General features: G+C 38.0%; 2 protein-coding genes across 4 annotated transcripts; both read left to right on the forward strand.

The window, feature by feature from the left end:
• The first annotated feature begins 626 nt into the window (after positions 1–626).
• On the forward strand, positions 627–6,715 carry LOC111805237 (flocculation protein FLO11). 3 transcript variants are annotated; one of them, XM_023690209.1, is made up of 9 exons: positions 627–749; positions 939–1,023; positions 1,468–1,763; positions 1,863–1,974; positions 2,239–2,359; positions 2,503–3,276; positions 3,750–5,254; positions 5,348–5,664; positions 5,878–6,715. In XM_023690209.1, exons 3-9 carry the CDS (start codon positions 1,568–1,570, stop codon positions 6,318–6,320), a joined length of 3,468 nt encoding a protein of 1,155 aa, XP_023545977.1. In that variant the 5' UTR covers positions 627–749; positions 939–1,023; positions 1,468–1,567; the 3' UTR covers positions 6,321–6,715. The 3 variants fall into 3 exon arrangements, with proteins under 3 accessions (XP_023545977.1, XP_023545976.1, XP_023545978.1); XM_023690208.1 differs by having other exon boundaries at positions 649–749; positions 835–1,023; XM_023690210.1 differs by lacking the exon at positions 939–1,023 and having other exon boundaries at positions 649–749.
• Positions 6,716–8,537: 1,822 nt separating this feature from the next.
• On the forward strand, positions 8,538–11,538 carry LOC111805067 (remorin-like). The gene is made up of 3 exons (XM_023689937.1): positions 8,538–9,838; positions 10,112–10,193; positions 11,111–11,538. The coding sequence occupies exons 1-3, from the start codon at positions 9,105–9,107 to the stop codon at positions 11,345–11,347; spliced, it is 1,053 nt and encodes a 350-aa protein (XP_023545705.1). The 5' UTR covers positions 8,538–9,104; the 3' UTR covers positions 11,348–11,538.
• Positions 11,539–12,211: the final 673 nt, after the last annotated feature.

Raw genomic sequence — 12,211 nt, forward strand, 5'->3', positions numbered from 1 at the left:
TTTTTTTTTTTTAAATACAATGTCAGCCATAATTTCAATAATTATTGAAAAATGTAAGGCGGGTATATATTATTTAATTATTTATATTTGAAAAACGAGATTTTCTATTTTGTAATTATAAAATACAATAATTTGATATGAAAAGCCACGAATAAATCATGTCATTTCATAAGGTGGCTGGAAAAAAAAATAATTTTTTTATAAAGTGGAGATGGATTGAAATTAAAGCCTTGCTGCCAATTATAAAGTGCAACGGAATTATTACTTTCCAAGGTGGAAATAAAATATAAAGGGAAACTAAACCCCCACCGCCCAGTGATTTATGTAAAAAATGGTGAACATATAGTTTTTGGTAAATTATTATTATTCAGATAAAATAAAGTTGAAAGGACCGGTAATTATTTTTAGGTGTAGCAATTATATATACATATATTTGTGTAGAATAAAAATGTTAATAGAGATAATTTCATGTGGATAAATTGCAAAAGCAAAACTATATTATATAAAATTTATTTGAATGTATTATCTATAATTGTTAGGGGGAGGGATGTTGGAAATCTAGAACGAGTGGCATTATCGTAAAAATGAAGAATTCGGGAAAAAANAAAAAAAAAAAAAAAAAAAAAAAAAAAAAAAAAAAAAAAAAAAAAAAGAAAATGTCGCAGCAGCAAAAAGAGGAACTGAGGAAGCGAAAGGAAAACGAAAGCTTGCAGCCGGGGAAAGAAGCTAATCTAAACGAGATTACAGAGGTTAGTTACTTGCCATAGTTTTCACTCTCTACTCTCTTCAGTTATTTTCGTCGCTCCTGAGAGAATGTTGTAAATTTGTTTTAAGCATCGTTGATTCATGGCCGATCTCTATCTTCTCCGATCTATATCGTCACCAACGCTGTAGATCTGGGCGTCGACAGTCCGTATATTTACCAATTGCCTTCTCAGCTTCACAGGGCTGATTTTGAGATCTTAAACTCAGCTAGCTGCCTACTTCACTATCTTCATGTACTTTTTAACCTGGAGAAATTCAGTAAGTCGTCCACTTCCGGTTTCTATTTCAGACGAAGAATTATGGCTTATAATCCTAACTTCATTTGATTTTTGTTGGGTATAGAGGGTGGATTTTGAGTAACTAGTGCTTTATACTTTGCTGCTGTTAATGCCGGGATCTTTTTATCGAGACTAGGGTTTAAAGGTCGCATTACATGGCAAGGATCTGAAATTGTTGGCTTATCAACTGGGCTTTGAATTCCGATACTCGGATGTTTTGTGTTTTGTGTTAATTTTTGACCTCCACGCATTTTTTAATGTATGCATTCGAGCATTTGTCCGGGAAGATTTGGTCTCTGTTTGACTTGGACGGTCCGGGTGGAATTAAGTTAATTACGTGTATTTAAGACGATGGGTATTCGTTGCTTGTTTGGATGGAACATTTAATCGGCTAACAATAAACACGTTTTCCTTGACTGCGCAGGAAATATCATATGTTGCTGATTTAGGTAATTGATTGTCGTTCTTTGAGCCATGTGGATAAGCTGAAGTAACAAGGTTAGGCTGCTGTTGGGTGGATTATCATGCCTCCTTCTCCAGCATTGCGGAGCTCTCCTGGTAGTGAGCCCAGAGGCAGCAATCATAAGCGAGGCCACAGCTTTGAGAGTGGTGCGCGCATAAGAGAGAAAGATGACGATCTGGCTTTGTTCAATGAAATGCAGACTCGAGAAAGAGATGATTTCCTGCTTCAGTCCGCGGAGGACTTCGAGGACTCATTTTGTAATTACAGGCTAAATTTTATTATTTAAGCATTTTGTTCTGCCAAATGTTTGGCTTTCAATCGTGCACCCTTCATAAACTATTCAATTGTTTCTGCAGCTACAAAATTGAGGCACTTTCCAGATTTGAAGCTTGGTATCTCGGTTCCTGTTCGTGGAGAGAATAGTGACATGCTTATTAATGCAGAAACGGATAAAAACGACTATGACTGGTTAGTGGCCTTATTCCTGTTTCTGGATATAATTTTAAGACCCCTTGTATGTCTATATGTTTGGTCCATATAAATTCTTACTAATTTATTTCTGTGGCGGATTACCCATTTACTTTTTGCCAAACTTGCTTGTAAGATTTTTTTGATGGTTGAAAGAGTACTCATTTAACGGTAGACTGTTGCTACTTATTTATCATATTGTTGTTTGAAGCTAAAGGATCGATCCCTTGTTCTCACAAATTATTCTGTATTATAAATTTCAAGGTTGTTAACACCTCCCGACACCCCCCTGTTCCCCTCATTGGACGATGAGCCACCTCCAGTTACTATTGCAAGCAGGGGGCGACCTCGTAGCCAACCCATTTCCATATCAAGATCATCCACGGTATGTGTGATTAAACTGTTTGTATGGTATATAATTGTGTCGTGATCATGTTGGATACAGTCTCTAGACGTTGTTTTTACAAGTGAGCTATTTGATGTTCTGTACTTCCTTTGTTGAAACACTGAAGCGTATTGTTTTTATAGATGGAAAAAAGTCACAGAAGCAGTACGAGTAGGGGTAGTCCAAGTCCTAATCGTTTAAGCCCATCTCCCAGGTCAGCAAACAGTGTGCCTCAATTGCGAGGAAGGCAACTGTCAGCCCCACATTCCAGCCCAACTCCGAGTCTACGTCATGCTACACCATCCAGAAGATCAACTACCCCTACAAGAAGATCTTCACCTCCTCCAAGTATGCCATCAACATCTGTGCCAAGGTCTTCCACCCCAACACCTAGGAGGTTGAGCACGGGGTCCAGTGGAGCAGCTGTTATATCTGGGACAAGGGGAACTTCACCCGTAAAGTCAGTCAGAGGAAATTCTGCCTCACCTAAAATAAGAGCATGGCAAACCAATATTCCTGGTTTTTCTTCTGAACCTCCCCCTAACCTCAGGACATCTCTGGCTGATCGGCCAGCATCATATGTTAGAGGATCCTCACCAGCTTCCCGAAACAGTAGGGACCTTGCACACAAATATGGCAGGCAATCAATGTCTCCAACTGCTTCTAGGAGCATCACCTCACCTCATAGTCACGATCGAGATCATTATAGCTCTTACAGCAGAGGTTCTATTGCCTCATCTGGTGATGACGATTTAGACTCCTTGCAGTCAATTCCTATTAGCACTTTAGATAATTCATTGTCAAAAGGAGGGATTTCACTTTCAAATAACAAAGCTCTGGCCCTCTCCAAGAAACACAGAATTGTTTCTTCTAGTTCTGCTCCTAAAAGATCTCTCGATTCCACGATTCGGCAGTTGGTATGCATTTTATTTTTTTAGTTTCTGAATCGTATTATTTCTTATGCCTGGAACTCACATTTTGGTATAAATAAGCTGTAAATTTGTTTTCATTTTCTCGGATTAATTTTTACATTCACGTGATGTACTCTACTCTTATTGGGTGGGACTATTTTAATAGTAATATTTGAAATTTGGCATGGTTATCGTATCAACAGTTTTAGAAACTGAAAAAATACATTGAACTTCTTTATTAAGTGTGAAAATTTGCTGCAAGTACAGTTGATTGTTTGTTTATGGTGCTATTCCCCAAGTAAGTTAATGTTAGTAAACAGTTAAGAAAGATTTGGATTTGGAAGAAAATATAAGGATATTTCAACTTCAATTTCAATCTGCATTGACTTGCCAAATTATCCCATATCTTTTTGTGCTTTTATAGTTCACTGGAGTTCACATGTCATTTAATGGTACTGATGCACTTGGTTTTTCTTCAGGATCGAAAAAGCCCGAATATGTTTAGGCCACTTTTATCAAGTGTCCCCAGCACCACTTTTTACACGGGCAAGGCAAGTTCTGCCCACCGTCTGATTTCTAGGAACTCCTCGGTCACAACCAGCAGTAATGCAAGTTCTGATCACGGTACTTGTATTGCACTTGATACAGAAGGGAGTGACCACAACCAGTATGATACGACCAATGAATGTGAGAAAATGCCGTATCATGACAGTCACGAAGAAATATTCGCCTTCGATAAGATGGACATTGTTGATGAAGATCCCATTCATGTTATTAAGTCACTTGATAGTGGCCGTGGCCCTGCACTCGGCTGTGATCCAGTTGTCACCGGAGATAGCAGTTACGAAGCTGTTATCCCAGATATAATTTCCACTTCTGACTCTTCTCATGTCCAGGGGGGTGATTTTTCAGAGGTTGTTTGCCTTGAAGATACTTTTGTGTGTTCCAGATGTGGTTGCAGGTATCGTGTTATTGACTCAGAGGAAAATACTCTTAATTGTTGTCCAGAATGTAGCAGGGAAGAGAAAGATATTGGCATGGCCATTTCGAATAATACGACTTCAGTTACTGAAAGCTTGTCTGGGTTGTCTTCAGTAAAATATGAAGCAGATAAGCCATTCAATAGGGTGGATTCCCTGCTGATTTCTCCCGACTCTTCCCTAGCCACTGATTTTGGTGAATCTAGGATTTCTATGTCCGTGGGCAATATTGAGCAGGATCAAGCATCTTATCCTGAACAAGGCCCAAGTTACCTGGAAGAAAACTTCCCCTCAGAAACACCAGTGGAGGAAAGTCAGCATAGCCTTACCAACCATTTGGAGATGGGCCAATTAGCTGTTAATGGGAGCCAGCCTAACACTGAATCTGGATGTCAGCAACCTCTTCAGCAAAACGACTATCAAACTTTGAGATTTGATTCATCAGAAGGTGCTGGCATTTCTATATTGTTAAAGAGGTCAAGCAGCAGTAAGGGCCCTGTTGTCCAAGGAAGAACTTTTACTGCAAGTACTATATCTTATGATGATCTATCTTTTGCAAGGGATAGCATGAGCAGTTTGAGAAGCTCTATTGGACACAGCAGTTTCTCTGCATCATCGTCAGCTGATTTTAGCTCATCCAGACAGATTGAAGGGCGAATGCAACGACAGCTAAGTTCAAGGAAAGGGGACTTGGAGAACAAAAAATGTGAAGTTAGCGTGAAATCTCATTGCTCTGAGGTAGCTTCTACTGGAACACCTGCCAATGCCCATCCTATATCAAGCTTTGAAACCTGTAAGCAAGAGGAAAATGTGGATTTTTATGTGGCCACTTTAGAGGGCTTTTCAAGCCAGGGAACTACTATGTCTTCTCAGAAACCTGAATTCGCTTCCGAAAATGCCGAGTCAGATGATGCCTCTTCAATTGTGGCAGCTGCTGTAGAGGAGGATAAACTTGAATGCGACAAATGTAGGAGACTGGACAATTGTACCTCAGGATCGTCGAGGTATGCCCTCNTTTTTTTTTTTTTTTTTTTTTTTTTTTTTTTTTTTGGAGCCATTATTTCCAAAATGGTTAATTTTGCTTCGTATGTCAACAGGGAAGACACATCAGGTGGTAGGAGTGTCTCAGATAAGGACGCATCCGTTACAACTTTCGACTGTTCCAGATTGGAGGGACACAACATACTGGATGGTGATGTGTTTGAAGACGAACATACAGAGCTACCCACTCATCCAATGACAACAATATCAGAAACAGAAGCAGCACAAATAGCTGAGGTGATAGGTCCAGGTTCACAGAATGATTTATCAATAATACCAAGCATTCCCCTGGAGGAATCTGCAGTTCCTAGCGGGCCCGACCAAGATCTAGCACCATCTGTTATTAATACTGAAAAATCTGATGGCATCCTCGGTATGAAAGTTTCTTAGATGGTGAAGTATATGCTATTCTTTCAATTCTCTCTCCTCGCATCGCTTATAAGTTCCTAAATTTCTTTAATACTGCGATCTTGAAATTATTTGAGACAATCCTGGTTTTTAATCATGTCCTCATCTAAAATTACTTTGAACCTGCTTTTGTTGAATTTTCAAGCTCTCCATTCCCTGACAACTTTCTGTTTGGCAGAAGGATCGACAGTAATTGTTGATTATCAGGGCAGAACAAAGGTGGGAAGAAGCTTGACACTGGAAGAGGCAACAGATACAATACTTTTCTGTAGCTCCATTGTTCATGATCTAGCCTACTCAGCTGCTACCATAGCAATCGAAAAGGAAAAGGAAAAGGAAAATGAGGTTACATTGGAAGCCTCACGACCCATGGTTACCATTTTGGGGAAATCTTACCCTAACAGAGGTGATCTGCGCCATAGAACAGGCGGCAAACGGGTTATGAAATCACAAAAACCCAGACAGCGGCGTGTCGAAATGAGTACAAAGCCCCCTATTGCTAAGACGGAAAATGACGAGAACACTGACGAGTCCACCATTCAAAACGTAGGTCTTCCTAACCAAGTGGACAGCACCAAACCTCCGAAGTTGGAATCCAAATGCAACTGCAGTATAATGTGATTTTAATGTAGCGCCCATGCTTGTCCATCCTTCCCATCTTCTTCCTCAGACAACCAGAGCTCACTACCACACATATTTAACCAAAAGACCTTGTTCCACGGGGCTAGTCTGGATAATTCTCACTTGGTTTCAATCAAAATCCAGTTTAATGTATAATAAATGCCACGAGGTGTTGGTGACGTAAATGTAAAGTTCTTTTTTTTTTCTTCCTCTTGTTTTCTGATTGTTGTTTAGGGCTGATATTTACTTGAGAGAGGCCGTAGGGATTTCATTTCTTCAGTGATAGTTTGCTCCAGTTGCCACATTCTTGTTGATTATTCTTATTTGATTCAAGTGCTCAGAAGCAGTGTTAAATATAAAGCCTCTCATTCATATTCATTTCCATATTGTAAAGTATAACCAACTCTATTCAAAAGTTACCTCTGATTTGGCTTGTTCTGTTCATCTCAATCTCATTTGACTACTAATTGATGCCACAAAATAACTCAATTCTCTGATGCTAACATTTGTTTCTCTCTCTGTCTTTCTAATCTTTTCAGGTTTCAATCATTGACAGAAGTTTTGTAGAATTGAAAGATATTTGACTCGGTCAAGCTGCTTGCTGGTGCGGCAGTGCTGTCTGCTTGCTCATGCTGCTGGTAGTAAAACTGGGTCAAGTATGTCTCACACTGTCTCAATATCATTTATTACTCCTAACCTAATTGCAGTACAAACATCCAATGTGAGTCCATCTTCCCCATGTGAAAAGAGAAGATAAAGAAAAAAAGAGCCATAACTCAAGGTACCCCACCTTCAATCTACTCTCAATTATCATTCTTGGCACTCAGACTGCCCAACATGCTGCCATCTTTTCCTTTTAAGAAATTTATATTACTAGTAGGTGGCAACTGTACGGTCAATAGTTATGTCTCCGTTTTATAACCATTTGTTTTTTAGTCTTAGTATTTAAAAATTAAGTTTATAGATACTATTTTCGCTCGTTGTTCTTTTTTATTTATTTATTTATTTATTTATTTATTGTCTACTTTTTACAAATATTTTAAAATTCAAGCTAAGTTTGTAAAAAAAAAAAATTTGGTTTTTTAGATTTGACCAAGTATTCAAATATATATATATATATATTCTTGGTTAATGAGTAAACTCAACAAATTGGATCAAACGGGTCCAATACAACAAACCTTATCCTTTGGGCTCAACCCACCTTTATTGGGCCCACATCCCTTGGATCATTCGATAACCCTACTTATCTAATGGGCCATTTTTACAGTTAGCTTTATGCCATTTTTGGAAAATGGGAACATTATTCTTGCAACGCTTCGCATTTCTTTTTTAGTGAGAAATTGGAATTTTTATTCTGAAGGCCTTAAAAGTGATTGAAATCGAATTTTAACCAATTTATCAGTTTTAATAATTTAAATAAAGTTACTATTTAGATCATGTCCAACGGTAATATATTTTTAACCAATTTGATTTCTGTCCAACGGTAATATATTTAAAAAAAAAAGTTATATTGGGGTTTCGACGATGATTTTAAAATATTTTCAGGATAATGTGAATTGTACTTGTTTTAATTGATTTCAATAATTTATTGAAATCCGACGCTTGCTTTTCTTTTTATATACTTAGTTTTTTTTTTTATGGCTTTCAAGAATTCTTTCATGGGAGCGGGATAGATTCTGACGACTGCCTTGCTATGCTCCCCCATGTGAATTGCTCAGTGAAAAAGCCCATCAATTCCCACGCAAATCCATTTTCTTTTATTAATTTATTATTTCTTTTAATAGCCTTCAAATTATTATTATCATTGTAATAATTTTCATTCCTAATAAAATCTAAAAAAACCACATATTTTATAAGATTTATAATTTTTTTTTTAAAAAAATTAACGTTTAAACTTTTAAATTTATTTCATTTTGGGCCCTAAAGTTTTAAAATGTCGAACTTCAGTCTCTAATCTTAGTATCAATTTGTTTAAATGTTTACGTACTTGAATTTTAATGTATGTCATTAATTTGTTAAGGGTAGGACCAAAAAAATTAATCAACGAAATAGGAAGTTTTAAAAACTTTAATGAATGAAATATAATAAATCTAAAAATAAATTCAAGGGCTAAAATAGTCATTTTGAATGTTTGGGGATTAAGGTGGGATTAATTATTTTGGAATTAGTTTTCAAGTTGCCACGTATATGCTGGTTTGTCTCTACTCCCAACCAATCTCTCTTTTCTTTTTTAATTCTCTCCACTGTAGATCTGCTGCAACTCTCAGCTTTTGAATGCTTTAAATTTACCAGTTGCCATGGAATTTAGCTCTTTCATACCAAACCCACCGCCCCCCTTTGGATTCTCTCTTCAATGTTGTGAAGTTAATCTGGTCATACTCTTGCAGCAGCGGCAGCAGCAGCTTCTGCTTCTCCAAATCATTACATTCGTACTCTCTTCCATTAATTTCCCTGCAATTCTGAGGCTCTCTGCTATGAAAACACCACTCTTCTTTACTCTTGAGCTGAGTCACGTAAGTTTCAGCATTCAGTCATGGCGAGGTTCTATTTCTTGTCGGGTTTTATTGCTTTCGTTTCCTCATTCGTCTTCTGAATGCGAACCCAACTTTTAACTTCTTATCATTGAGCTGTTTCTGCGGATGTTTATGGGATATAGATCTGTTTTTGGCGCATTTGAAGTTGGGGTTCGGTGTTTTTGAGTGATCCTTGAAGCATGCACGCCACCTATTTGATATTATGTCTGTGAGAGAGTGAGCGACTGAGAGAGCTTTTTTTTAAACAATAATGAGGGGGGGAGTGGAGAATGGGTATGACAACAACGGATCAAAACATGAAATGGCTATGGGTTTTGAGTTTCAAAGAGGAAACGGAGTTAATAGCAGTTTTCAACGCCGGGTAGCCAATGCCAAATCAACTCCATCGAAGTGGGACGATGCACAGAAATGGATTTTTGGGTTGCCGAAAGGAGGAGAAAAGGGGGAGTCTAAAATCAAGTATAGAAACTCGAATGCTGATGACTTGCGGCTTATAGCTGCTTTGCCACAACAGGATCATGACTATTTGAGCGGTGGAGACAAAAGGAGCGAAGGGCAAGAAGAAAATCAAGGCTTTGCTTCTGCTATGTGTAGTCAAAGTGAAGCAGAAACAAAGAGGGTGGAATGCGATGAACCCGTTTGGAGAATCAATAAGCCATTGGAGAACTGCAAGACGGTGGTTAGGTCTGTGTGTGTTAGGGACATGGGAACAGAGATGACTCCCATAGCAAGTCAGGAGCCTTCAAGGACGGCTACCCCGGTTAGAGCCACCACCCCTGTGCTTCAGAGCCCTATGACTTCTGGATCTTCCACTCCAGCAAGGCCCCACCGTGAAATGCAAGCTATTGAAGATGGTCAAATAGGCCGTGCATCCACTGCCGTGGTGGCTGGAAACCAGAGCTCTGATCAGGCTGTGCAGATGTACTCCATGGAAACTAGAGCAATGGCCTGGGATGAAGCAGAACGAGCCAAGCATATGGCAAGGTGACCCTTTGAGCCCTTTTCATTTCTCCTCTAGTTTTGCCTTTGCCCTTCATGTTTAGCCTGATTTATAACTTGAGTTCTATTTTTAAGGTTCAAGATATTTAGTCAGCAATCCATTTTGATTTATAACTCTTTCAGACAATAAAAATGGAAACCTGAAATGATTGAATGTCTTCTCCCCCTTCGCAATCATTCTTACGCTGCATGTGGAGAACCTTAAATGCTAGATTTAACTAGGATGTTCATGATATGCTGATTGTTTTGCATTTGTAGGTTTAAACGTGAAGAAGTGAGGATACAAGCATGGGAAACCAGCGAGAAGAGGAAAGCTGAGTCAAAAATGAGAAAAATGGAGGTACTTTCTTTAGCCAGACTTTTACTTTCTTCCAAACTTAGAATGAGCTCGATCCAAATCTGCTGTCTTTTCATGTCATAGTTTTTGTAGTTGGACTAAATCTCCTTGAATGTATATGTCATAAGTTCTCTTGCCTGACACGCTTTCTTTTGATGTGTCAAAGAGAGAAAATGGAAAGATTGGATTAAGATTTGAAAGATGGCCAGTTATTCCAAGTGAGAGGTTTCCACATTCCTCTTTCAGCCTGAGATTTCACAATTTACTTCTTTGGAGTTGAGCGTTCTAGTTGGCACACCGCTTGGTGTCCGGCTCTAATGCTTTTTCTAACAACCTAAGCTTACTGCTAGTAGATATTGTTCTCTTTGAGTTTTTCTTTTCGGACTTTTCCTCAAGGTTTTTAAAACGCGTATGCTAGATAGAAATTTTCATACCTTTATGGATAAATGCTTTGTTTTTCCACCAACGAAAGATCCACCATGTCACGTCACATGTTATATAAGCTCACTACTAGCCGATATCGTTCTCTTTGAGTTTTTCCTTTTGGACTTTTCCTCCAGATTTTTAAAGCGCGTCTGCTAGACAGAGATTTTTACACTCTTATAAGAAATACTTTGTTTTCCAACCAACGTGAGATCTCACAATGTCACGTCACATGTTATAGCGTGTTCAAATGAAACGAAGGTGAAAAAAAAGAACTGTCAACATCTATTATCCAGAGACGTTTTGAATTGAACCCTAGTAGCCGTAGCCTATTCTTTCCAGAAAGAGCAATCAACGTTGCTCTGCTCCATTAGACTGTTCCTTAGCAACTAGAAAAGTGGTTACTTTCTTGAATTTGAAGTGAGCATGAAATCTATAACATCTTTCAACATTGAACCCTATAAAAAGTTGTAGATGTTTTCTTGCTATATGAACAGAAAAAGGCAGAGAAATTGAAAGCTGGTGCACAAGAGAAGCTGGCAGATAAACTAGCAGCCACCAGAAGAATAGCTGAAGAGAAACGTGCAAATGCAGAAGCAAAACTGAATAAGAAATCTGTAAGGACGTCTGAAAGGGCTGATTATATTAGGAGGACTGGTCACTTGCCTTCTTCTTTCTCCTTCAACTTGCCTTCTTCTTTCTCCTTCCACCTGCCTTCTCTGTGCTGCTGGTAGCATCATTCAATGGTCTCCCCTGTCAGACAGCTGCCTCTAAGTTTCATCAGGTCTGCTCCTTCAAATTCAAATCCTCCTTTCCCTTTGCCACTTCTTTTTGTCTTTGAATATCTGTAAAATGCGTTTATCTCAGAAGTGTTATCCATATTGAAATTTTGAAATGAAATCTTCTGTACTGGTTCTTAGTTGCTTCTCGTGTTCTACTGTCTTTTTGCTGCTTTGTAGTATTATTCCTGACTAAGTCATTGTTTTTCGACTGGAGAAGATGGATGTTTGATCGGTTCAAGAAGTCATGCTTGAAAACCGATGTATTGATAGGAATACTAGACCTTTAAATCTCTCTCCATCTTTAAAGTCATAAGTTCTCTCTTACGTTGTCGAGAGATAAGAATTAATCGGATTGACTTTGTCTCCCTTTTATTATCTTTGGCGGAAGGATCGAGTGGATTACCATTGAGAGCTAAGTTGATGATGATCTCGATGGTCTTGTCAGTGGTTAATAAACTACGATTGCAGTTTTCTTAAGGAAGTTCGGGAAGTTGTGTTAGATTAAATTTGCATTTAACAATTTCAATGTGTGATTGCATGTAAAAATGAAGGGTTTTAACCTATTTTGAAAATATTGTATTTATTTATTATTAAATGGTTATTTTTTCACACAACTTTCAATATAAACGGTTAAATCCTATTTAAACTAAAAATTCTTAAACCTCCTAAATAAATCAAAACAATATTTTTTAATCCAAAAAATTAAATATTACACAATCAAGAGAAATTAAAAAAATATTTTCCGTCCAGATCACAAAAAACTAGATATTAATTAACTATAATCACTACAAGTCACTAATTTATTTTTAAAAAATC

Source organism: Cucurbita pepo, chromosome LG11 (genome assembly GCF_002806865.2).
Source record: "Cucurbita pepo subsp. pepo cultivar mu-cu-16 chromosome LG11, ASM280686v2, whole genome shotgun sequence".
NCBI lineage: Eukaryota > Viridiplantae > Streptophyta > Magnoliopsida > Cucurbitales > Cucurbitaceae > Cucurbita > Cucurbita pepo.

Bases quoted from the DNA above. Each gene is read 5' to 3' on its own strand.
- LOC111805067 (XM_023689937.1), top strand. From the start codon at position 9,105: ATGAGGGGGGGAGTGGAGAATGGGTATGACAACAACGGATCAAAACAT. The intron at 9,839-10,111 runs GTGACCCTTTGA...TTGCATTTGTAG, and splicing joins CGAGCCAAGCATATGGCAAG to GTTTAAACGTGAAGAAGTGA. The intron at 10,194-11,110 runs GTACTTTCTTTA...CTATATGAACAG, and splicing joins CAAAAATGAGAAAAATGGAG to AAAAAGGCAGAGAAATTGAA.
- LOC111805237 (XM_023690209.1), top strand. From the start codon at position 1,568: ATGCCTCCTTCTCCAGCATTGCGGAGCTCTCCTGGTAGTGAGCCCAGA. The intron at 1,975-2,238 runs GTTAGTGGCCTT...ATAAATTTCAAG, and splicing joins GATAAAAACGACTATGACTG to GTTGTTAACACCTCCCGACA. The intron at 3,277-3,749 runs GTATGCATTTTA...GTTTTTCTTCAG, and splicing joins ATTCCACGATTCGGCAGTTG to GATCGAAAAAGCCCGAATAT.